The sequence below is a fragment of the Hemibagrus wyckioides genome, linkage group LG03 (assembly GCF_019097595.1).
Source record: "Hemibagrus wyckioides isolate EC202008001 linkage group LG03, SWU_Hwy_1.0, whole genome shotgun sequence".
Lineage (NCBI taxonomy): Eukaryota > Metazoa > Chordata > Actinopteri > Siluriformes > Bagridae > Hemibagrus > Hemibagrus wyckioides.
Genome location: NC_080712.1, coordinates 34,192,783 through 34,220,145, shown reverse-complemented (window position 1 = coordinate 34,220,145; position 27,363 = coordinate 34,192,783). Strand labels below are relative to the sequence as shown.

The following is a 27,363-nucleotide window of genomic DNA, read 5'->3' as shown; positions in this document are numbered from 1 at the left end:
ATACAGAGTGAGAAGCAGGAAGTTTATGAGTGAAGGTGTGATGGCTGGGTGTGGTTTACCTGTGGGGGAGTGGTTAGGGGAATGATTGACAGAGGAAGCAGCACTGTCATCCTCTGGTTCAGACAGTGTTACCGTGGGAACGCCTTCCTTTCCCAAGCTCAGCACGCTTTCCCTCTCAGACACTCCCCCTCTTGTTTGCTCGGTTGCTAGGATACAGGAATCTGTTGTTACGGTGATCTTCACTGGACTGGCGGTGCGTGGTCTGTTCTCCAGTAACTCCTCATCTGATTGGTCCTCTACATATGGGAAGGTGTTTCCCAAGTCTCCCTTTACTGCCAGGTTTTCAGGACTCTTCTCCAGGTAGCTTCCTAAATCAAATGCCTCCTTCTCCATCATCTCCTTAACATCCATAGAGCCATCAGCAGCAGCAGCATCATCAGGATCTGTGAGGCTCCTTATTGGCTGCTGTATTGACCCAGTGTTACTACGATTACCGAGGTCATGCAGGTCGTCACTCATATCCATGTAGTTGTAGGGATCGCTTTTTTGGGGGTGGAGGTCGCCGGGGTCAGCGGGGGTCATCCCAATTCCAGAGTCACTTCCCAGAGGAGCGAGAGGAGAACGATCATCCTCAGAGGAGAAGAGCGGAACGCTGCCACTGAACGGGTTTGAGGACGAGCAGTTAGAGGAGAGGAGGGAGGTGTAGAGGTCACTACGATCTGAGGACGAGTTCAGGAACAGATTAGACACTGAGTCTGAGAGAGAGAGAGAGAGAGAGAGAGAGAGAGAGCTTTTAGAAGTGATACATTTGTGGGCTGCTGAAAATTTCATATCATTTCACACACACACACATTACCCATAAATAGTTTACATATAAACACTAAGCGTGTAGAGAGAACAGATCATCATCATCATCATCTCTCTCTCTCTTTTACCTGAGCAGGTAAAATACCAATGTAAGATTACTGTGTGTGTGTGTGTGAGTGAGACAGTACTGATGTGTACATCAGTGTCAGAGCAGGTACAGGGCAGTGTCAGAGCAGGTACAGGGCAGTGTCAGAGCAGGTACAGGGCAGTGTCAGAGCAGGTACAGGGCAGTCTCAGAGGAGGTACAGGGCAGTGTCAGAGCAGGTACAGGGCAGTGTCAGAGCAGGTACAGGGCAGTGTCAGAGCAGGTACAGGGCAGTCTCAGAGGAGGTACAGGGCAGTGTCAGAGCAGGTACAGGGCAGTGTCAGAGCAGGTACAGGGCAGTCTCAGAGGAGGTACAGGGCAGTGTCAGAGCAGGTACAGGGCAGTGTCAGAGGAGGTACAGGGCAGTCTCAGAGGAGGTACAGGGCAGTCTCAGAGGAGGTACAGGGCAGTGTCAGAGCAGGTACAGGGCAGTGTCAGAGCAGGTACAGGGCAGTGTCAGAGCAGGTACAGGGCAGTCTCAGAGGAGGTACAGGGCAGTGTCAGAGCAGGTACAGGGCAGTCTCAGAGGAGGTACAGGGCAGTGTCAGAGGAGGTACAGGGCAGTGTCAGAGCAGTGTCAGAGCAGGTACAGGGCAGTGTCAGAGCAGGTACAGGGCAGTCTCAGAGGAGGTACAGGGCAGTGTCAGAGCAGGTACAGGGCAGTGTCAGAGGAGGTACAGGGCAGTGTCAGAGCAGTGTCAGAGCAGGTACAGGGCAGTCTCAGAGGAGGTACAGGGCAGTGTCAGAGCAGGTACAGGGCAGTGTCAGAGCAGGTACAGGGCAGTGTCAGAGCAGGTACAGGGCAGTCTCAGAGGAGGTACAGGGCAGTCTCAGAGGAGGTACAGGGCAGTGTCAGAGCAGGTACAGGGCAGTGTCAGAGCAGGTACAGGGCAGTGTCAGAGCAGGTACAGGGCAGTCTCAGAGGAGGTACAGGGCAGTGTCAGAGGAGGTACAGGGCAGTCTCAGAGGAGGTACAGGGCAGTGTCAGAGCAGGTACAGGGCAGTGTCAGAGCAGGTACAGGGCAGTGTCAGAGCAGGTACAGGGCAGTGTCAGAGCAGGTACAGGGCAGTCTCAGAGGAGGTACAGGGCAGTGTCAGAGCAGGTACAGGGCAGTCTCAGAGGAGGTACAGGGCAGTGTCAGAGGAGGTACAGGGCAGTGTCAGAGCAGTGTCAGAGCAGGTACAGGGCAGTCTCAGAGGAGGTACAGGGCAGTGTCAGAGCAGGTACAGGGCAGTGTCAGAGCAGGTACAGGGCAGTGTCAGAGCAGGTACAGGGCAGTCTCAGAGGAGGTACAGGGCAGTCTCAGAGGAGGTACAGGGCAGTGTCAGAGCAGGTACAGGGCAGTGTCAGAGCAGGTACAGGGCAGTGTCAGAGCAGGTACAGGGCAGTCTCAGAGGAGGTACAGGGCAGTGTCAGAGGAGGTACAGGGCAGTGTCAGAGCAGGTACAGGGCAGTGTCAGAGCAGGTACAGGGCAGTGTCAGAGCAGGTACAGGGCAGTCTCAGAGCAGGTACAGGGCAGTGTCAGAGCAGGTACAGGGCAGTGTCAGAGCAGGTACAGGGCAGTCTCAGAGCAGGTACAGGGCAGTGTCAGAGCAGGTACAGGGCAGTGTCAGAGCAGGTACAGGGCAGTCTCAGAGGAGGTACAGGGCAGTCTCAGAGGAGGTACAGGGCAGTGTCAGAGCAGGTACAGGGCAGTGTCAGAGCAGGTACAGGGCAGTGTCAGAGCAGGTACAGGGCAGTCTCAGAGGAGGTACAGGGCAGTGTCAGAGGAGGTACAGGGCAGTCTCAGAGGAGGTACAGGGCAGTGTCAGAGCAGGTACAGGGCAGTGTCAGAGCAGGTACAGGGCAGTCTCAGAGGAGGTACAGGGCAGTGTCAGAGCAGGTACAGGGCAGTCTCAGAGGAGGTACAGGGCAGTGTCAGAGCAGTGTCAGAGCAGGTACAGGGCAGTCTCAGAGGAGGTACAGGGCAGTCTCAGAGGAGGTACAGGGCAGTGTCAGAGCAGGTACAGGGCAGTCTCAGAGCAGGTACAGGGCAGTGTCAGAGCAGGTACAGGGCAGTCTCAGAGGAGGTACAGGGCAGTGTCAGAGCAGGTACAGGGCAGTCTCAGAGGAGGTACAGGGCAGTGTCAGAGCAGGTACAGGGCAGTGTCAGAGCAGGTACAGGGCAGTCTCAGAGGAGGTACAGGGCAGTGTCAGAGGAGGTACAGGGCAGTGTCAGAGCAGTGTCAGAGCAGGTACAGGGCAGTGTCAGAGCAGGTACAGGGCAGTGTCAGAGCAGGTACAGGGCAGTCTCAGAGGAGGTACAGGGCAGTGTCAGAGCAGGTACAGGGCAGTGTCAGAGCAGGTACAGGGCAGTGTCAGAGCAGGTACAGGGCAGTGTCAGAGCAGGTACAGGGCAGTGTCAGAGCAGGTACAGGGCAGTGTCAGAGCAGGTACAGGGCAGTGTCAGAGCAGGTACAGGGCAGTGTCAGAGCAGGTACAGGGCAGTGTCAGAGCAGGTACAGGGCAGTCTCAGAGCAGGTACAGGTCAGTGTCAGAGCAGGTACAGGGCAGTGTCAGAGCAGGTACAGGGCAGTGTCAGAGCAGGTACAGGGCAGTGTCAGAGCAGGTACAGGGCAGTGTCAGAGCAGGTACAGGGCAGTGTCAGAGCAGGTACACACCTCAAAAATTTTTGTGATCTACAACACAGGTTTTATAGATGCAGATCTATATAGATACAGATAGATTTTATAGATACAGATGTTTTAATAAACTTTTTGTCCAGTAAAAGTCCAGAACTGGATCAGTCAATACCGTTACAGAGTAAAGTGAAGGTAAATTAATGAGGTGTTCACAATCACAGAGGAGTAATCTGTTAATATTCTAACACAACATCAAGGTCTGCTCGTCTCACACACTTCTCTCCAGCTGATTATATAAAAAGCTCCTAATGTGACCGTGAAGAACTGGCGATGCACGTTAAAAGCAGAAATGAGTGTAACAAACCCCGCCCACTCCCCACCAGGCCCCGCCCACTATGCAGCATTTATCCTGTCCGTGGTGAACTGTTGTGTAACATGCAGCATTTTAATTCCCACAGTCTGAGAGACAGTGTGGGCCACCCGCTATAAATAGACACCTATTGTGTGTGTGTGTGTGTGTGTGTGTATGTGTGTGTGTGTGTGTGTGTGAAAGGAAAAAGACTTAAAGCTCCAACTCATATATAGAGGAATTCTGCCAGATTGTTCTGCCTTACCTGCTACCACACAAACTCATGATGATGTTTTTTATATACAGCACAGTAGACTTTGTCAGCATGCAGTGATACAGATTTAGATGTGAGTGAGTCAGGTGAAGTGGTGAGGATAAACCTCCATGAGAAAACATGAGGAAGAAACCTCGAGAAAAACTGAGACTCAAAGAGTTCTGGTTCTGCCGAGAGTGTGATTATAGCCATACAGTACACAGGTGTAGAGTGAAGACTAAGAGAACTAACGGAGTGTGTGTACAGGATGTTCAGTATGAGCCGATTGTGTCATTTACTCATTATTTCAAACCTCCAAGTAGAAAAAACAAAATAAACCCCAACACACCACCCCCCCAACCCGGCTCTGAATCCTACGCGGGAATCGCCTCACCTCCGAGTTTAGCAAATCAACATGGCTGCTCTCAGCATCCACAGAAAACACAACAGCTCTTCTAATCTGGAAATGAGATACACTGTGTTCAGCTTCAGGTCCGTCGTACAAACAGGTTCTCTTATTAAATCTGTAACACTGACTCTCAAAAGCACCGAGGTGAGGAATGACATGATGATGATTCCTGTAGGTGGAGTGCAGCAGAACGAGTCCTGAGATGAGCGACAGGAGAACGTTTATGATTTCCACAGCAGCTGCTGGACACAAAGCTACAGAATCCAACTGAAGTGAGATACTGAGGAACATCTGAGAGCTGGAGACGAGCTCCACTTCACAGCACTGAGTTAAAGTGTGTGTGTGACATTTCTGAGCATGATGCTTGTTGTTCTTTTCAGATACTAATACAGAAAGCATGAGTATCAATCCACACCGAGACCCAGCATGTGCTGTTTTCTTTATAAACCACTAAGTATTCTTTTTTTTTTTAATTGACCTCTCTGCTTGTCAGCGCTGTATTGATGCCGATGTCCACTCAGTGAAATCTCTCTGAGGATCTGAGGAACTGTTCATCCACTCAGAGAACTTCCACATTCTCTCTTTTACTCGACTGCTGCTGTTCCTCAGAGTCCCTCGACATGGTGGAAGCAGCAGACGTAAAGTTTTACTGCTTAGCTTCTGGAAGATCAGAGCGGCAGGATGAAACTAAACCTGTGTCTATGTGTGTGTGTGTGTGTGTGTGTGTGTGCACGCTCTTCATTTAAAGCGGCTCAGTGTGACTGAGGAACATTTCAGATCATTAGTACACAAATCTCTGCAGATATAATACAACTAAAACAAACAACATGAAAAGACTGAGTTTCTACATCACGAGTCATCTCACACTCCCACCCAGTGTGTGTTGTGTGCGCGCGCGCGCGTGTGTGTGTGTTAAAAGTTTACAAATTCGGAAATAAATCAGTCAAGTGATCATGAAGTTAGAACACCTAATAGCCTTTCTGAATCATGTTTAATAAGCGTTAAGCTCAGCTCTGTCCCTCTCATGTCCCGACTTTTTCCCACACATTTTCTGACGTTTTGCAAACCATCCATTACCTGAGGATGCAGTTTCCATGGCAACGCAAGTTCCTCCGCGCGCCGCATCACCCGGACAGGTCTGTTTCAGCGCCTTCATCTTCTCTTCTTCCTCTTCCTCCTCCTCTTCTATTTCAGCCTCCTTCTTTTTACCGTGCACACCCTCCCCCTCTTCCTCTCCCTCGTGCATCCGACCGAAACGCGGCCCGGGCCGCTCGCGCTCCTCTCCGTGCGGTTCTCCGGTCCCGGACATGCTCACTCACTCAGTCACGCACACGCGCACAGGTACATAAACACACACACGCGCGCACACACACGCAGGCACGCGCGCAGCTTAGGTCGGGTCGGAAATGTGAGACAAGTCGAACAGCGTTTTTAAAATAAATATCCCAGATGTACAACAGGTTATTGTTTTATCTGACCGGAAGTGCTCGGGGTTCCCGCTGCGCTGAATACTGAAGCGCCAACTGAGGATGGATGCGTGTGTTTGGTTCGGAGTGTGACGTCAGTGTGTGTGTGCGTGTGTGTGTGTGTGTCCAAGAACAGTTATTTAACTCTTGCAATGGAGACCGGAACCTGACACCAATAAACATCTTTTTTAACACCATTTGCACGTTCTGAAACAGTGTGTATTACAGGTAGGATGAATCACGTGACTTCACAGGACGGCATTTTGTGGGGCAAAAAACGCGTGTTTTGGAGACATGCCATCAAACACGATCTTGCACGTGCTTTTATTCGAACTCGGACTCGAATGACCACCAGTTAGCATTTAGCAACCTGCAGTGTGATGAAGCAGCGGCAGAAATTATAAAAGAGGAAAACCCCCCCCCCCCCCCCCCCCCCAGTACATCAAACATACTGGGAGAGGTGCGTTCTCTGATTTCATTTAGTTTGAGCTCAAGTTGAGATTTTAGCTAGAATTACATGTTGATTTTATGTCACATTACTGAAAAAAAAAACAGGATTAAAAGTGAGAGAACTTTTTAACATGCAGAGTCTGGTACCTGGAGAGGAACAAGAAGAAGAAGATTTACCCAATAAAAGATAAAAATCTGTTCTATATATTTTTAAGTAAATCTTTGTGTTCTGTTTGCTGTAAAATAAACCAGTTTCACTTAAAAAGTTTACATTTGTCTTAGTTTTTTTCTAATGAAGAAAGTAAATAGACGGGGAAGAGAACTTGCCATGACAGAGACATAAACTAGAGTAAATGTGCACGTGCTGTTCACTAGGCACGTGCGTCTTCTCATCACGAGCAAACATGACGACTTTAAATAAAAAATAATTAGAATTTAACATTTAAAAATAATCTTTACTCTAATGAAATGTATATACATATAAAGTAGAACACTTCACTTTGTTGCTACAGAGGAACTCGCTTCTGTCAGGTACAAAGACAAGAAGCTGAATCAATACAATATTATTAATAATATTAAAAAAACAGATTAAAATATTTTTATCTCATTAATAATGTAAAAGATGTTTATAAAATGTAGGTTGGAACAAATACACCGACATTGGCGCCCTCTGTTGGCCGAAGAAGAGATTCATTTAGAAATTCCTATATGGCGCCTAATTCCAAAATGGCGCCTTAGCAACCGAGCCGCAGTCGCGCTTAGCAACCGTGTGAAGTAAACATTTCACAGAGGAAGAAACCCGGTGTGGAAGCTGGAAGAAAAATGCATTTTTAGCCAAACAAGAAGAGAAATATTTAGATTTTTTTGTTTACCAGCAATGTCTTTTATTCGGGCAAATAATCTGCTGTTAGATACTGAATTTGTAGAGCTAGTTAATGAGGAGCTGCTAATCGACTGTGTGAAGGAATTTGTGTCAGGTAGCTTAGCCTAGAGCTAGTTTCTAATAAAGTGGCATAAAGTGGAGCTATTTCTGAATGTTTGAGGAAATCATGAGTCAAAGCGAAAAAGTGGGACAGAATGATGAGGAAATGATTAAAGAACTGGTAAGAGCTAAACGTTTACACTGAAGGCTTTATTCATTTATAAAGTTTTTATTTTCTAAAAAAAAAATATTAAAGCTTGTCATCAAATGAAATTGTGCACTGTGTGTGTGTTCTACTGATATTGTAAAATATATAAACTGTGCAAAAAAAAAGTAAGGTGTGAGATAACTTACACATCACACACACACACACACACACACACACTGTTATTTCTATACACGAAGCCTGTAATGAAGATGCATCTCTCTCCTTGCTGTCAGTGTGTGTGCAACGGCGTGTCCTATGAGAAGATGTGTGAGGATGGGAGTGGAGTAGAAGCTCTTGAGATGTTCTTCTCAGGGTTTCCCCGCATGGTGGGACTCTCTCTGTTCCCTGGGCTGCTCAAGCTCACCATCGTGGGACAGAACGTCTGCAGAATCCAGGGCCTGGACGACTGCCCGCTGCTCCGGGAGCTCTGGGTGGCAGAGTGTCAGCTCACTGTGAGTGAAGGAGTTGTTGCCATAGCAACCATATCAGAAATTCATATAAAAGTGTGATTTGCAGCTTATCAGACCTGCTGTTTAAGGAAATGAATCAACACCTGAAAATGCAGAAGTCCCACTGACACACACTTGCATGGTTTTTGATGTATTTTAGGAGATCTCGGGTCTGCAGAAGTGTGTGCAGCTGGAGAGACTCTTCCTCTATGACAATAAGATCAGGGATATGAGCAACCTGGAGTCTCTAATGAACCTGCGTGTCCTCTGGCTCAACAACAACCTCATCTCTGAGATCAAGGTGAGGATTAGAGGAGATGAGATCTACCTGAATTAAACCCGCCCCCTGTGTCACCAATAAGCAGGGAGGATGAGAACGATGTTTGTAAAATGTGTGTTTGTGTGTGTGTGAGACAGGGCTTGAGCACACTGGAGAACCTGACAGAACTCAACCTAGCTGATAATCACATTACCTCTATAGGTGAGTGTGTGAATATTAAAATAATAATATACTGATAAATCATTTTTTAGCATTTTCTGTCCTTTTTTTCTTTCTTATTCTGTTGTTTATTGCTCTCCACACTCTGAAATATATAAACATATTTTCCAAACAATAGACTAATATACACACCGATCAGGCATAACATTATGACAAGTGAGAGGTGAAGTGAATAAGACTGATGATCTCCTCATCATGGCTCCTGTTAGTGGGGGGGGTATATTAGGCAGCAAGTCAACATTTTGTCCTCAAAGTTGATGTTAGAAGCAGGAAAAATGGACAAGCGTAAGGATTTGAGTGGATTAGAGCATCTCCAAAACTGCAGCTCTTGTGGGGTATTCCCGGTCTGCAATGGTCAGTATCTATCAAAAGTGGTCCAAGGAAGGAACAGTGGTGAACCGGCGACAGGGTCATGGATGGCCAAGGCTCATTGATGCACGTGGGGAGTGAAGGGTGACCCGTGTGATCCGATCCAACAGACGAGCTACTGTTGCTCAAACTGCTGAAGAAGTTAATGCTGGTTCTGATAGAAAGGGGTCAGAATACACAGTGCAGGACGGGTCAGGGCTGTTTTGGCAGCAAAAAGAGAACCAACACAATATTAGGCGGGCAGTCATAATGTTATGCCTGGTCAGTGTACACTAATCACACAGACCTGTCCATCACCTCCCCTGCGTGTCAGGTGTAGAGTAATAACTATGTGATTATTTCAAAACTAATCTGTTTTGTGCTTTTACGTTTTTTAGGAAAAAATCTAGAGCAAAACAAGAATCTGCAAAATCTCAGTCTGTCAGGGAATATGATCAGCTCTTTTAAGGTGTGAGAATATTTACACATTTACACAGGTGTGAGACTGATACACCAGTTTGCCAGAGTGTACAAACTTTTGTCATTATGAAGCCAGATGGAAAAAGTATCAAAATAATGTTTTACATTAAAGTGTGTGTATAAAAGATGATCTTGGTGTGTATAAGATAAGAGACTGGTGTGTGTGTATGTGTGTGTGTGTGTGTGTGTATGTGTGTGTGTGTGTGTGTGTGTGTGTCAGGAGCTGACCCAGCTGGCGTGTCTGACTGAGCTGAGAGAACTCGGGCTGAACGACCCACAGTCGAGTCCCAACCCTGTGTGTATGTTGTGTAATTACTACACACACTTGTTATACCACATTCCAACGTTACACACACTTGACTCGTATGATGTGTCAGCAAAAAACATCAAGGACGCCGCAGAGGTGTGTGTGTGTGTGTCTGTGTGTGAGACTCATTCTAAAGATGATGTGTGATTTGAAATAATAATGTTTAATAATGTGTGTGTGTGTGTGTGTGTTAGTCTACAGTGATGAAAAAGAGGATGTACTATCACATGCGTGTGCGCTGTGTTCAGAGACAGTTCGATCAGACCAAACACACACTGCTGCAACAGAGAAAGAAACTGCAGCAGCTACCTGAGGACAGAATACACACACTCAGCTACACACTCAAACATGTGAGCGTACACACACACACACACACACACACATGCTCTATACAATATGTCCACTTCTAAAAAATCCGATCTTTCTCCAGTTGGAGTGTGAGTTCGAGGCTGAAGGCAGGAAGATGGCAGGTTTGCGAGAGGAAGTGACATCAGAGTGGTCAGGTGAATGCCTGACCTCTGACCTTTCTGAGTGTGAGCACAGCCTGAAGAAGAAACTGGAGGCAGTCAGAAAACGGATTAAGATCTGGGAACAGAGATTAGAGGAGTGAGTGTGTGTGTGTGTGTGTGTGCTTGTGTGTGTGTGTGATTGTATACCAAATATATGTATGGTATTGTCTGTGGAATGTAAGGTGATGTGTGTGTTTCTCAGGGTGGAGGAACGTCTCCAGCAGGATGTTGCCATGGCTTCAGACAGGAAGGACATGTCAGTTGACTTTCTGATGATGGAACTGGAGACGGTGGGAAACATTCGCTTTGAGGAAGGAAACACCAGCCATATCTGGTACACACACACACACCTCAAAACAGTGTCTCTGTGTGAGAGCTGGCAGGAACCCAGAGAGAGCTAAAAGGAACAAAGCTCTGTTTGCTATCTGATGTTGAGATCTGATGTTGGAATCTGACGTGCGGATCTGACGTGGGGATCTGACGTGGGGATCTGATCTGGGGATCTGATCTGGGGATCTGATCTGGGGATCTGATGTGGGGATCTGATGAGTACAGTATCAGATCATTCATTGACTCGGTGTTGAGAGTATTTGAGCTCCCAGTGATTCACCTGATGCTCAGTGTGGGTTTATTTCTCGTGTGTGTGTGTGTCTCACTCACAGGTTTAAGCCGTGTTACGACCTGCTGCTCTCTCGGTTCTGCATTCGGGACTACAAAGTGTACAACATCACTGGCATCAAGATTAACAGAATTGTGCGTGTGCATAACCGTGTACTGCGTCTGCGCTTTGAGGACAAGCTGCGTGATCTGCTGGCCAATAACAAGTCCTCACTTTTCTCCCAGTGAGTCAGCGAGGTCCTGAGTAACGGGAACACAAAAAAATAACAAACCAAAACAGTCCACACGGCCTTGTTATTTCCTGCAGGACTTGTCTACTTTTATTTTGCCTGAACTTTACCTGTTTTATCTTTGTTTTCCTCGCCACCGTCGCCTCAGGCTTGTTCATCAGGGATAAATGTTAGGGAGAAATAGTGACTTTAAACTTTATCATTTTGGTGCAATGTCCATTGTTAAAATTGCTATACAAATAAAATGAATTGAATTGTTTGAATATCTGTTCTGTGTGTGTGTGTGTGTGTGTGTGTGTGCATCAGGAATTACAGACGCCGCCTGGAGTATCTGTTTCCCGTGTTTGATGATGAGCGAAGCACAGAGAAAATCCAGCGCACCCATGAGATCCTGGACATTCTGGAGAGCGGGTTTAAATCAGCAGGCGGGTATAAGGTACTGTGTGAGAATCACCTTCACTGATTTTATTTCTATATCTTCATCATAAACTTCATCATCACCTGCACTGTTTCATCTCCTCCGTGTTCAAACACTCAAGAACTACTATTGCAATTTCTAGACTAGTGCTATCATTAACCCTCTGTGGTCATTAACCCTCTGTAACCATAGTGGTCACTGCAGTGGACAGCTAATTAAAAGTCTTTTTCTCCCAAATGCAGTGGTTTCTATTGTGAAGTCAACTCTTGAATTAGAACATCTCTGTATGTTTAAGCATTCTGTAGCCTGTATTATTCTAGAAAGTTCTAGAGATTATCTTAAAATGAATTCTAAAATTAAATCTCTAACATCTAACCTGTTATAATCTCTGGAGATAATGTAGGTAGTACAATTGTGTAAGAATTAACATGCTGTTTACCCTGTGTGTGTGTGTGTGTGTGTGTGTGTGTGTGTTCAGGTCACGGGTAGAGATTGTGCTGTGCCTCTTTCCAACAGTCTCAGCGCGTGTGAGGAGCCGCATGTAAGATTTGTTCAGAGAAAAGCCAGCGGACGTGGAAGTGAGAGCACTGAGAAGCTTCTGGCCATCACACAGGGTCTGGACCGGCACCTGATTATCTAATCTACTAATTTAACGAGTGGTTCTTTTTATCCAGTACAGCGTTTCTATAAGCGCATTTCTCTCACTGTTGAAAACTGTAAACACTTTTGTTTACTAATATTTAGGCTATTTATTGGAGAACTTTTTATTCCTTAATTTCACAATAATCATTAGATTCAAGTCAACTGACCAGCTCATTACTATAAGAGCTCAAAAAAGTCAAATACTATTATTTAAATAAATAATAATGAACAGTATATCACACCTCTCCTGCCATTGCATTTCACTCCACTTTGAGAACAATGGATCTAGATAATCATCTTTATCTACATCAACCAATCTGTCTATATTTATTATTCAGTGTATGATCTATTGCACATACACCGATCAGGCATAACATTATGACCAGTGAGAGGTGAAGTGAATAAGACTGATGATCTCCTCATCATGGCTCCTGTTAGTGGGTGGGATATATTAGGCAGCAAGTGAACATTTTGTCCTCAAAGTTGATGTTAGAAGCAGGAAAAATGGGCAAGTGTAAGGATTTGAGCGAGTTTGACAGAAAGGGCTAAATTGTCAAAAGACCACTGGATCAGAGCATCTCCAAAACTGCAGCTCTTGTGGGGTGTTCCCGGTCTGCAGTGGTCAGTATCTATCAAAAGTGGTCCAAGGAAGGAACAGTGGTGAACCGGCGACAGGGTCATCGGCTGGCCCGATCTGATCCGATACAACAGATGAGCTACTGTTGCTCAAATTGCTGAAGAAGTTAATGCTGGTTCTGATAGAAAGGGGTCAGAATACACAGTGCAGGGCAGGTCAGGGCTGTTTTGGCAGTAAAAGGGGGACCAACACATTATTAGCCAGGTGGTCATAATGTTATGTCTGGTCAGTGTATATCTTCATCTGCATATTTAAAAAAAAATGTATTTAATCAACAGCTTTTCATTGATTTGCAGAATGCTTATTTCAATTGGTTTAGAAAAGCTTGGTCTGTATTTTACTTTTTCTAGAACAGCAATTTTCTATATTTACCTTTTAATTTATCTTCCTCTCACTCTGACGTCTGTAGTTATGATTGCTACGACACATGTTGTGGTTTTCTGCTCCATCAGAATCATTGAGACTCATAAGGAAATGTGTAAGGGTTTACTTCAAGACTAATCTAGGGCAGCTAACTGACACAGATCATTCTCGGCTGTGGTTGTTTATTATTTTATAAAATATTTATTACGTTTCGTGGATCTGGTGCTGTTATTCTTAGTGAAAGTAATGTGTGTTATGTGTGAGAGTACACAGATTTGTCTAGACCTGTATCTAGAGTGGAAGCACTGGATGAGATGAATAATATGTTTCTTATTCTATTGAGACATGGTGCTGTGGGTGTACTGTGGAAGCTCTCTAATGGCTGTGTGTGTGCGTGTGTGTGTGTGTGTGTGTGTGTGTATCAGGTCAGCTGATCATCTCTAAAGCATTCCTGGGTCACAGTGTTCCACTTAGAGACGGAGTGCCAGTGGACGCAGAGTTTTATCCCAAAGCTCACTCCGTGTACCGCAAAGCAAGCGCTAAGCAACACACCACCGAGCAGGGCAACACAGGTGTGTGTGTGTGTGTGTGTGTGTGTGTGTGTGAGAGAGAGAGAGATCCAGTGTATAGCTGTGTGAGATATTCTTGTATACTCTTTCAGAATATGGGTTTTTGATATGAAGAGTTTTTAAATGATAAATGTTCTAGTATATAGTGTTTTTGTCACATGTTAAATTGTGTGTGTGTCTGTGTGTGTGTCTGTGTGTGTGTGTCTGTGTGTGTGTGTCTGTGTGTGTGTGTGTGTCTGTGTGTGTGTGTCTGTGTGTGTGTCTGTGTGTGTGTGTCTGTGTGTGTGTGTCTGTGTGTGTGTCTGTGTGTGTGTGTCTGTGTGTGTGTGTCTGTGTCTGTGTGTGTGTGTCTGTGTGTGTGTGTGTGTCTGTGTGTGTGTGTCTGTGTGTGTGTCTGTGTGTGTGTGTCTGTGTGTGTGTCTGTGTGTGTGTGTCTGTGTCTGTGTGTGTGTGTCTGTGTGTGTGTCTGTGTGTGTGTCTGTGTGTGTGTGTCTGTGTGTGTGTCTGTGTGTGTGTGTATTCAGGTGAAGTGTGTTCCTCTGAGCTGCAGGGATGTTGTGACTGCAGTCAGAGACAAACCCTTTGGTATGTTTTCGACCACGAGCTCATCCTGCCGGAGTATCTGGTCCAGTTTGAATACATCACACAGGTGATACACACTTACATGAATAACCTCATGACTCTGTGATGTTCTCAGGGATCAGTATGACACGACACTCAACACGACACTCAACACGACACTCAACACGACACTCAACACTCAGGGGCTGAATAAAGCTGCTGGGTTTGAACTATAAGTCAGCTGCCTTTAGCTGGATTAGAGAGTCAGTAAGACAGGGTAGTATTGTGTATTATTTGCTTCACAAAACCTCATGTAAAAGGACTAACCCCATGTTTAGGAGAGATCCCAGTCCGCCTGCTCATCCACCCCAGGCCCCCCCAAAGCCCCTGTTGCCTCAGATGATGATGATGAGCAGGCCCTGGACGAGAAGGTTCTGGATCTCAAACCCATTCCCAAGCCACAACCTAGACTGCTGAGTCTGGACGAGAGAAGCATCCTGACAGCAGCGCGAGCGAACGTCCTGAGCCAGATCACTGTGAGGATCCAAACACTGAAACACTCTCACGTTCCACACTCCCACGTTCCACACTCTCACACGTTCCACACTCTCCCACGTTCCACACTCCCACGTTCCACACTCCCACGTTCCACACACTCACGTTCCACACTCTCTCACGTTCCACACACTCACGTTCCACACTCTCTCACGTTCCACACTCTCTCACGTTCCACACTCCCACGTTCCACACTCCCACGTTCCACACTCTCTCACGTTCCACACTCCCACGTTCCACACTCCCACGTTCCACACTCTCCCACGTTCCACACTCTCTCACGTTCCACACTCTCTCACGTTCCACACTCTCTCACGTTCCACACTCTCTCACGTTCCACACTCCCACGTTCCACACTCTCTCACGTTCCACACTCTCTCACGTTCCACACTCTCTCATTCCACACTCCCACGTTCCACACTCTCTCACGTTCCACACTCCCACGTTCCACACTCTCTCACGTTCCACACTCTCTCACGTTCCACACTCTCTCACGTTCCACACTCCCACGTTCCACACTCTCTCACGTTCCACACTCTCTCACGTTCCACACTCTCTCATTCCACACTCCCACGTTCCACACTCTCTCACGTTCCACACTCCCACGTTCCACACTCTCTCACGTTCCACACTCTCTCATTCCACACTCCCACGTTCCACACTCTCTCACGTTCCACACTCTCCCACATTCCACACTCTCTCACATTCCACACTCCCACGTTCCACACTCTCTCATTCCACACTCCCACGTTCCACACTCTCTCATTCCACACTCCCACGTTCCACACTCTCTCACGTTCCACACTCCCACGTTCCACACTCTCTCACGTTCCACACTCTCTCATTCCACACTCCCACGTTCCACACTCTCTCACGTTCCACACTCTCCCACGTTCCACACTCTCTCACGTTCCACACTCTCTCACGTTCCACACTCTCTCATTCCACACTCCCACGTTCCACACTCTCTCACGTTCCACACTCCCACGTTCCACACTCTCTCATTCCACACTCCCACGTTCCACACTCTCTCACGTTCCACACTCTCCCACGTTCCACACTCTCTCACGTTCCACACTCTCTCACGTTCCACACTCTCTCATTCCACACTCCCACGTTCCACACTCTCTCACGTTCCACACTCTCTCACGTTCCACACTCCCACGTTCCACACTCCCACGTTCCACACTCTCTCACGTTCCACACTCTCTCACGTTCCACACTCCCACGTTCCACACTCTCTCACGTTCCACACTCCCACGTTCCACACTCTCTCACGTTCCACACTCTCTCACGTTCCACACTCTCTCATTCCACACTCCCACGTTCCACACTCCCACGTTCCCCACTCTCTCACATTCCACACTCCCGCGTTCCACACTCTCTCATTCCACACTCCCACGTTCCACACTCTCTCATTCCACACTCTCTCATTCCACACTCCCACGTTCCACACTCTCTCATTCCACACTCTCTCATTCCACACTCCCACGTTCCACACTCTCTCATTCCACACTCTCTCATTCCACACTCCCACGTTCCACACTCTCTCATTCCACACTCTCTCATTCCACACTCCCACGTTCCACACTCTCTCATTCCACACTCTCTCATTCCACACTCCCACGTTCCACACTCTCTCATTCCACACTCTCTCATTCCACACTCCCACGTTCCACACTCTCTCATTCCACACTCTCTCATTCCACACTCTCTCATTCCACACTCCCACGTTCCACACTCTCTCATTCCACACTCCCACGTTCCACACTCTCTCACGTTCCACACTCCCACGTTCCACACTCTCTCACGTTCCACACTCTCTCATTCCACACTCCCACGTTCCACACTCTCTCACGTTCCACACTCTCCCACGTTCCACACTCTCTCACGTTCCACACTCTCTCACGTTCCACACTCCCACGTTCCACACTCTCTCACGTTCCACACTCCCACGTTCCACACTCTCTCACGTTCCACACTCTCTCACGTTCCACACTCTCTCATTCCACACTCCCACGTTCCACACTCCCACGTTCCCCACTCTCTCACATTCCACACTCCCGCGTTCCACACTCTCTCATTCCACACTCCCACGTTCCACACTCTCTCATTCCACACTCTCTCATTCCACACTCCCACGTTCCACACTCTCTCATTCCACACTCTCTCATTCCACACTCCCACGTTCCACACTCTCTCATTCCACACTCTCTCATTCCACACTCTCTCACGTTCCACACTCTCTCATTCCACACTCCCACGTTCCACACTCTCTCATTCCACACTCTCTCATTCCACACTCCCACGTTCCACACTCTCTCATTCCACACTCTCTCATTCCACACTCTCTCATTCCACACTCCCACGTTCCACACTCTCTCATTCCACACTCCCACGTTCCACACTCTCTCACGTTCCACACTCTCTCACGTTCCACACTCCCACGTTCCACACTCTCTCACATTCCACACTCCCACGTTCCACACTCTCTCATTCCACACTCTCTCATTCCACACTCCCACGTTCCACACTCTCTCACGTTCCACACTCTCTCACGTTCCACACTCTCTCATTCCACACTCTCTCATTCCACACTCTCTCACGTTCCACACTCTCTCACGTTCCACACTCTCTCATTCCACACTCTCTCATTCCACACTCTCTCACGTTCCACACTCTCTCACGTTCCACACTCTCTCATTCCACACTCTCTCATTCCACACTCCCACGTTCCACACTCTCTCACGTTCCACACTCCCACGTTCCACACTCTCTCACGTTCCACACTCCCACGTTCCACACTCTCTCATTCCACACACTCTCCTTCCACACTCTCTCATTCCACACTCTCTCATTCCACACTCTCTCATTCCACACTCTCCCACGTTCCACACTCTCTCACTCCACACTCTCTCACTCCACACTCTCTCATTCCACACTCTCTCAGTCCACACTCTCTCATTCCACACTCTCTCATGTTCCACACTCCCACGTTCCACACTCTCTCATTCCACACTCTCTCAGTCCACACTCTCTCATTCCACACTCTCTCATTCCACACTCTCCCACGTTCCACACTCTCTCATTCCACACTCTCTCATTCCACACTCTCTCACGTTCCACACTCTCTCATTCCACACTCTCTCATTCCACACTCCCACGTTCCACACTCTCTCACGTTCCACACTCTCTCACGTTCCACACTCTCTCATTCCACACTCTCTCATTCCACACTCTCTCACGTTCCACACTCTCTCACGTTCCACACTCTCTCATTCCACACTCTCTCATTCCACACTCTCTCACGTTCCACACTCTCTCACGTTCCACACTCTCTCATTCCACACTCTCTCATTCCACACTCCCACGTTCCACACTCTCTCACGTTCCACACTCCCACGTTCCACACTCTCTCACGTTCCACACTCCCACGTTCCACACTCTCTCATTCCACACACTCTCCTTCCACACTCTCTCATTCCACACTCTCTCATTCCACACTCTCTCATTCCACACTCTCCCACGTTCCACACTCTCTCACTCCACACTCTCTCACTCCACACTCTCTCATTCCACACTCTCTCAGTCCACACTCTCTCATTCCACACTCTCTCATGTTCCACACTCCCACGTTCCACACTCTCTCATTCCACACTCTCTCAGTCCACACTCTCTCATTCCACACTCTCTCATTCCACACTCTCCCACGTTCCACACTCTCTCATTCCACACTCTCTCATTCCACACTCTCTCACGTTCCACACACTCTCATTCCACACTCTCCCACGTTCCACACTCTCTCATTCCACACTCTCTCATTCCACACTCTCATTCCACACTCTCTCATTCCACACTCTCTCATTCCACACTCTCTCACGTTCCACACACTCTCATTCCACATTCTCTCATTCCACACTCTCTCACGTTCCACACTCTCTCATTCCACACTCTCTCACGTTCCACACTCTCTCATTCCACACTCTCTCACGTTCCACACTCTCTCATTCCACACTCTCTCACGTTCCACACTCTCTCATTCCACACTCTCTCATTCCACACTCCCTCATTCCACACTCTCTCATTCCACACTCTCTCACGTTCCACACTCTCTCATTCCACACTCTCTCACGTTCCACACTCTCTCATTCCACACTCTCTCATTCCACACTCCCTCATTCCACACTCCCTCATTCCACACTCTCTCATTCCACACTCTCTCACGTTCCACACTCTTTCATTCCACACTCTCTCACGTTCCACACTCTCTCACGTTCCACACTCTCTCATTCCACACTCTCTCATTCCACACTCTCTCATTCCACACTCTCATTCCACACTCTCTCATTCCACACTCTCTCACGTTCCACACACTCTCTCACGTTCCACACTCTCTCATTCCACACTCTCTCATTCCACACTCTCTCACGTTCCATTCCACACACTCTCTCACGTTCCACACTCTCTCATTCCACACTCCCACGTTCCACACTCTCTCATTCCACACTCTCTCACTCCACACTCTCTCATTCCACACTCTCTCACTCTACACTCTCTCTCATTCCACACTCTCTCATGCCACACTCTCTCATTCCACACTCTCTCATTCCACACTCTCTCACTCTACACTCTCTCTCATTCCACACTCTCTCACTCCACACTCTCTCATTCCACACTCTCTCATTCTACACTCTCTCATTCTACACTCTCTCATTCCACACTCTCTCATACCACACTCTCTCATTCCACACTCTCTCATTCTACACTCTCTCATTCTACACTCTCACATTCCACACTCTCACGTTCCACACTCTCTCACTCCACACTCTCTCATTCCACACTCTCTCGTTCCACACTCTCATGTTCCACACTCTCTCACGTTCCACACTCTCTCATTCCACACTCTCACGTTCCACACTCTCTCTTTCCACACTCTCATGTTCCACACTCTCTCATTCCACACTCTCACATTCCACACTCTCACATTCCACACTCTCTCACTTCACACTGTCACATTCCACACTCTCTCACTTCACACTCTCTCACTCCACACTCTCTCATTCCACTCTCTCTCCTACCACACTCTCTCGATCCACACTCTCACGTTCCACACTCTCTCGTTCCACACTCTCACATTCCACACTCTCACATTCCACACTCTCACATTCCACACTCTCTCACTCCACACTCTCTCATTCCACACTCTCTCGTTCCACACGCTCATGTTCCACACTCTCTCACGTTCCACACTCTCTCATTCCACACTCTCACGTTCCACACTCTCTCGTTCCACACTCTCATGTTCCACACTCTCTCACGTTCCACACTCTCTCATTCCACACTCTCACATTCCACACTCTCACATTCCACACTCTCTCACTTCACACTCTCACATTCCACACTCTCTCACTTCACACTCTCTCACTCCACACTCTCTCATTCCACTCTCTCTCCTACCACACTCTCTCGATCCACACTCTCACGTTCCACACTCTCTCGTTCCACACTCTCACATTCCACACTCTCATGTTCCACACTCTCTCACTTCACACTCTCTCACTCCACACTCTCTCATTCCACTCTCTCTCACACCACACTCTCTCGATCCACACTCTCACGTTCCACACTCTCTCGTTCCACACTCTCACGTTCCACACTCTCTCGTTCCACACTCTCTCAGTCCACACTCTCTCATTCCACACACTCTCACGTTCCACACTCTCTCACTCCACACTCTCTCACGTTCCACATTCTCTCATTCCACACTCTCTCACTCCATACTCTCTCATTCCACACTCTCTCATTCCACACTCTCCCACGTTCCACACTCTCTCATTCCACACTCTCTCATTCCACACTCTCATTCCACACTCTCTCATTCCACACTCTCTCATTCCACACTCTCTCACGTTCCACACACTCTCATTCCACACTCTCTCATTCCACACTCTCTCACGTTCCACACTCTCTCATTCCACACTCTCTCACGTTCCACACTCTCTCATTCCACACTCTCTCATTCCACACTCTCTCACGTTCCACACTCTCTCATTCCACACTCTCTCACGTTCCACACTCTCTCATTCCACACTCTCTCATTCCACACTCTCTCATTCCACACTCTCTCATTCCACACTCTCTCACGTTCCACACTCTCTCATTCCACACTCTCTCACGTTCCACACTCTCTCATTCCACACTCTCTCATTCCACACTCCCTCATTCCACACTCTCTCATTCCACACTCTCTCACGTTCCACACTCTTTCATTCCACACTCTCTCACGTTCCACACTCTCTCACGTTCCACACTCTCTCATTCCACACTCTCTCATTCCACACTCTCTCATTCCACACTCTCATTCCACACTCTCTCATTCCACACTCTCTCACGTTCCACACACTCTCTCACGTTCCACACTCTCTCATTCCACACTCTCTCATTCCACACTCTCTCACGTTCCATTCCACACACTCTCTCACGTTCCACACTCTCTCACGTTCCACACTCCCACGTTCCACACTCTCTCACGTTCCACACTCCCACGTTCCACACTCTCTCACGTTCCACACTCTCTCATTCCACACTCCCACGTTCCACACTCTCTCACGTTCCACACTCTCTCACGTTCCACACTCTCTCATTCCACACTCTCTCATTCCACACTCTCTCACGTTCCACACTCTCTCACGTTCCACACTCTCTCATTCCACACTCTCTCATTCCACACTCCCACGTTCCACACTCCCACGTTCCACACTCTCTCACGTTCCACACTCTCTCACGTTCCACACTCTCTCATTCCACACTCTCTCATTCCACACTCTCTCACGTTCCACACTCTCTCATTCCACACTCCCACGTTCCACACTCTCTCATTCCACACTCCCACGTTCCACACTCTCTCATTCCACACTCCCACGTTCCACACTCTCTCACGTTCCACACTCTCTCACGTTCCACACTCCCACGTTCCACACTCTCTCACATTCCACACTCCCACGTTCCACACTCTCTCATTCCACACTCTCTCATTCCACACTCTCACGTTCCACACTCTCTCACGTTCCACACTCTCTCATTCCACACTCTCTCACTCCACACTCTCTCATTCCACACTCTCTCATTCCACACTCTCTCACGTTCCACACTCTCTCACGTTCCACACTCTCTCATTCCACACTCTCTCATTCCACACTCTCTCACGTTCCACACACTCTCATTCCACACTCTCTCATGTTCCACACACTCACGTTCCACACTCTCTCACGTTCCACACTCCCACGTTCCACACTCTCTCACGTTCCACACTCCCACGTTCCACACTCTCTCATTCCACACACTCTCCTTCCACACTCTCTCATTCCACACTCTCTCATTCCACACTCTCTCATTCCACACTCTCTCACGTTCCACACTCTCTCATTCCACACTCTCTCATTCCACACTCTCTCATTCCACACTCTCTCACGTTCCACACTCTCTCATTCCACACTCCCACGTTCCACACTCTCTCACGTTCCACACTCCCACGTTCCACACTCTCTCACGTTCCACACTCCCACGTTCCACACTCTCTCATTCCACACACTCTCAATCCACACTCTCTCATTCCACACTCTCTCATTCCACACTCTCTCATTCCACACTCTCTCACGTTCCACACTCTCTCATTCCACACTCTCCCACGTTCCACACTCTCTCACTCCACACTCTCTCACTCCACACTCTCTCATTCCACACTCTCTCAGTCCACACTCTCTCATTCCACACACTCTCATGTTCCACACTCCCACGTTCCACACTCTCTCATTCCACACTCTCTCAGTCCACACTCTCTCATTCCACACTCTCTCATTCCACACTCTCCCACGTTCCACACTCTCTCATTCCACACTCTCTCATTCCACACTCTCTCACGTTCCACACACTCTCATTCCACACTCTCCCACGTTCCACACTCTCTCATTCCACACTCTCTCATTCCACACTCTCATTCCACACTCTCTCAATCCACACACTCTCATTCCACACTCTCTCACGTTCCACACACTCTCATTCCACACTCTCTCATTCCACACTCTCTCACGTTCCACACTCTCTCATTCCACACTCTCTCACGTTCCACACTCTCTCATTCCACACTCTCTCATTCCACACTCTCTCACGTTCCACACTCTCTCATTCCACACTCTCTCACGTTCCACACTCTCTCATTCCACACTCTCTCATTCCACACTCCCTCATTCCACACTCTCTCATTCCACACTCTCTCACGTTCCACACTCTCTCATTCCACACTCTCTCACGTTCCACACTCTCTCATTCCACACTCTCTCATTCCACACTCCCTCATTCCACACTCTCTCATTCCACACTCTCTCACGTTCCACACTCTTTCATTCCACACTCTCTCACGTTCCACACTCTCTCACGTTCCACACTCTCTCATTCCACACTCTCTCATTCCACACTCTCTCATTCCACACTCTCATTCCACACTCTCTCATTCCACACTCTCTCACGTTCCACACACTCTCTCACGTTCCACACTCTCTCATTCCACACTCTCTCATTCCACACTCTCTCACGTTCCATTCCACACACTCTCTCACGTTCCACACTCTCTCATTCCACACTCTCTCATTCCACACTCTCTCATTCCACACTCTCTCACTCTACACTCTCTCTCATTCCACACTCTCTCACTCTACACTCTCTCTCATTCCACACTCTCTCATGCCACACTCTCTCATTCCACACTCTCTCATTCTACACTCTCTCATTCTACACTCTCTCATTCCACACTCTCTCATACCACACTCTCTCATTCTACACTCTCTCATTCTACACTCTCACATTCCACACTCTCACGTTCCACACTCTCTCACTCCACACTCTCTCATTCCACACTCTCTCGTTCCACACTCTCATGTTCCACACTCTCTCACGTTCCACACTCTCTCATTCCACACTCTCACGTTCCACACTCTCTCTTTCCACACTCTCATGTTCCACACTCTCTCATTCCACACTCTCACATTCCACACTCTCACATTCCACACTCTCTCACTTCACACTGTCACATTCCACACTCTCTCACTTCACACTCTCTCACTCCACACTCTCTCATTCCACTCTCTCTCCTACCACACTCTCTCGATCCACACTCTCACGTTCCACACTCTCTCGTTCCACACTCTCACATTCCACACTCTCTCATTCCACACTCCCACGTTCCACACTCTCTCACGTTCCACACTCTCTCACGTTCCACACTCTCTCATTCCACACTCTCTCATTCCACACTCTCTCACGTTCCACACACTCTCATTCCACACTCTCTCATTCCACACTCTCTCACGTTCCACACACTCTCTCACGTTCCACACTCTCTCATTCCACACTCTCTCATTCCACACTCTCTCACGTTCCATTCCACACACTCTCTCACGTTCCACACTCTCTCACGTTCCACACTCCCACGTTCCACACTCTCTCACGTTCCACACTCCCACGTTCCACACTCTCTCACGTTCCACACTCTCTCATTCCACACTCCCACGTTCCACACTCTCTCACGTTCCACACTCTCTCACGTTCCACACTCTCTCATTCCACACTCTCTCATTCCACACTCTCTCACGTTCCACACTCTCTCACGTTCCACACTCTCTCATTCCACACTCTCTCATTCCACACTCCCACGTTCCACACTCCCACGTTCCACACTCTCTCTCACGTTCCACACTCTCTCACGTTCCACACTCTCTCATTCCACACTCTCTCATTCCACACTCTCTCACGTTCCACACTCTCTCATTCCACACTCCCACGTTCCACACTCTCTCATTCCACACTCCCACGTTCCACACTCTCTCATTCCACACTCCCACGTTCCACACTCTCTCACGTTCCACACTCTCTCACGTTCCACACTCCCACGTTCCACACTCTCTCACATTCCACACTCCCACGTTCCACACTCTCTCATTCCACACTCTTCTCATTCCACACTCCCACGTTCCACACTCTCTCATTCCACACTCTCTCATTCCACACTCTCTCACTCCACACTCTCTCATTCCACACTCTCTCATTCCACACTCTCTCACGTTCCACACTCTCTCACGTTCCACACTCTCTCATTCCACACTCTCTCATTCCACACTCTCTCACGTTCCACACACTCTCATTCCACACTCTCTCATGTTCCACACACTCTCACGTTCCACACTCTCTTCACGTTCCACACACCCACGTTCCACACTCTCTCACGTTCCACACTCCCACGTTCCACACTCTCTCATTCCACACACTCTCCTTCCACACTCTCTCCATTCCACACTCTCTCATTCCACACTCTCACATTCCACACTCTCACACGCACCACACTCTCTCATTCCACACTCACTCATTCCACACTCTCTCATACCACACTCTCTCACGTTCCACCCTCACTCATACCACACTCCCACGTTCCACACTCTCTCACGTTCCACACTCCCACGTTCCACACTCTCTCACGTTCCACACTCCCACGTTCCACACTCTCTCATTCCACACACTCTCCTTCCACACTCTCTCATTCCACACTCTCTCATTCCACACTCTCTCATTCCACACTCTCTCACGTTCCACACTCTCTCATTCCACACTCTCCCACGTTCCACACTCTCTCACTCCACACTCTCTCACTCCACACTCTCTCATTCCACACTCTCTCAGTCCACACTCTCTCATTCCACACTCTCTCTATGTTCCACACTCCCACGTTCCACACTCTCTCATTCCACACTCTCTCAGTCCACACTCTCTCATTCCACACTCTCTCATTCCACACTCTCCCACGTTCCACACTCTCTCATTCCACACTCTCTCATTCCACACTCTCTCACGTTCCACACACTCTCATTCCACACTCTCCCCACGCTCCACACTCTCCTCTTCCACACTCTCTCATTCCACTCTCTCCTTCCACACTCTCTCATTCCACACTCTCTCATTCCACACTCTCTCACGTTCCACACACTCTCATTCCACACTCTCTCATTCCACACTCTCTCACGTTCCACACTCTCTCATTCCACACTCTCTCACGTTCCACACTCTCTCATTCCACACTCTCTCATTTCCACACTCTCTCACGTTCCACACTCTCTCATTCCACACTCTCTCACGTTCCACACTCTCTCATTCCACACTCTCTCATTCCACACTCCCTCATTCCACACTCTCTCATTCCACACTCTCTCACGTTCCACACTCTCTCATTCCACACTCTCTCACGTTCCACACTCTCTCATTCCACACTCTCTCATTCCACACTCCCTCATTCCACACTCTCTCATTCCACACTCTCTCACGTTCCACACTCTTTCATTCCACACTCTCTCACGTTCCACACTCTCTCACGTTCCACACTCTCTCATTCCACACTCTCTCATTCCACACTCTCTCATTCCACACTCTCATTCCACACTCTCTCATTCCACACTCCTCTCACGTTCCACACACTCTCTCACGTTCCACACTCTCTCATTCCACACTCTCTCATTCCACACTCTCTCACGTTCCATTCCACACACTCTCTCACGTTCCACACTCTCTCATTCCACACTCCCACGTTCCACACTCTCTCATTCCACACTCTCTCACTCCACACTCTCTCATTCCACACTCTCTCACTCTACACTCTCTCTCATTCCACACTCTCTCATGCCACACTCTCTCATTCCACACTCTCTCATTCTACACTCTCTCATTCTACACTCTCTCATTCCACACTCTCTCATACCACACTCTCTCATTCTACACTCTCTCATTCTACACTCTCACATTCCACACTCTCACGTTCCACACTCTCTCACTCCACACTCTCTCATTCCACACTCTCTCGTTCCACACTCTCATGTTCCACACTCTCTCACGTTCCACACTCTCTCATTCCACACTCTCACGTTCCACACTCTCTCTTTCCACACTCTCATGTTCCACACTCTCTCATTCCACACTCTCACATTCCACACTCTCACATTCCACACTCTCTCACTTCACACTGTCACATTCCACACTCTCTCACTTCACACTCTCTCACTCCACACTCTCTCATTCCACTCTCTCTCCTACCACACTCTCTCGATCCACACTCTCACGTTCCACACTCTCTCGTTCCACACTCTCACATTCCACACTCTCTCATTCCACACTCCCACGTTCCACACTCTCTCACGTTCCACACTCTCTCACGTTCCACACTCTCTCATTCCACACTCTCTCATTCCACACTCTCTCACGTTCCACACTCTCTCACGTTCCACACTCTCTCATTCCACACTCTCTCATTCCACACTCCCACGTTCCACACTCCCACGTTCCACACTCTCTCACGTTCCACACTCTCTCACGTTCCACACTCTCTCATTCCACACTCTCTTCATTCCACACTCCCACGTTCCACACTCTCTCATTCCACACTCCCACGTTCCACACTCTCTCATTCCACACTCCCACGTTCCACACTCTCTCATTCCACACTCCCACGTT

At 48.3% G+C, this 27,363-nt stretch overlaps 2 protein-coding genes across 4 annotated transcripts in view; one reads left to right on the top strand and one right to left on the bottom strand.

The window, feature by feature from the left end:
* The window catches only part of rtn1a (reticulon 1a), a 17,264-nt gene extending 11,126 nt beyond the window's left edge, over nt 1-6,138 (bottom strand). Inside the window, exons 1-2 of one of the 2 annotated variants that reach the window (XM_058386159.1) lie at nt 5,664-6,138; nt 60-755 (exon numbers count right to left, since the gene is read on the bottom strand). In XM_058386159.1, the coding sequence (XP_058242142.1) occupies nt 60-755; nt 5,664-5,895 (928 nt within the window). In that variant the 5' untranslated portion in view covers nt 5,896-6,138. The remainder of the gene's footprint in view (nt 1-59; nt 756-5,663) is intronic. The other variant, XM_058386160.1, reaches the window with a different exon arrangement.
* A 1,143-nt stretch (nt 6,139-7,281) lies between these two features.
* lrrc9 (leucine rich repeat containing 9) overlaps nt 7,282-27,363 on the top strand; it is a 75,061-nt gene continuing 54,979 nt past the window's right edge. For both annotated transcript variants that reach the window (XM_058386820.1, XM_058386819.1), the window contains exons 1-15: nt 7,282-7,605; nt 7,866-8,084; nt 8,242-8,382; nt 8,499-8,562; nt 9,327-9,397; nt 9,629-9,811; nt 9,910-10,065; nt 10,146-10,321; nt 10,427-10,558; nt 10,887-11,066; nt 11,379-11,508; nt 11,969-12,104; nt 13,558-13,704; nt 14,226-14,350; nt 14,601-14,798. In XM_058386820.1, the coding sequence (XP_058242803.1) occupies nt 7,537-7,605; nt 7,866-8,084; nt 8,242-8,382; nt 8,499-8,562; nt 9,327-9,397; nt 9,629-9,811; nt 9,910-10,065; nt 10,146-10,321; nt 10,427-10,558; nt 10,887-11,066; nt 11,379-11,508; nt 11,969-12,104; nt 13,558-13,704; nt 14,226-14,350; nt 14,601-14,798 (2,127 nt within the window). In that variant the 5' untranslated portion in view covers nt 7,282-7,536. The remainder of the gene's footprint in view (nt 7,606-7,865; nt 8,085-8,241; nt 8,383-8,498; nt 8,563-9,326; nt 9,398-9,628; nt 9,812-9,909; nt 10,066-10,145; nt 10,322-10,426; nt 10,559-10,886; nt 11,067-11,378; nt 11,509-11,968; nt 12,105-13,557; nt 13,705-14,225; nt 14,351-14,600; nt 14,799-27,363) is intronic.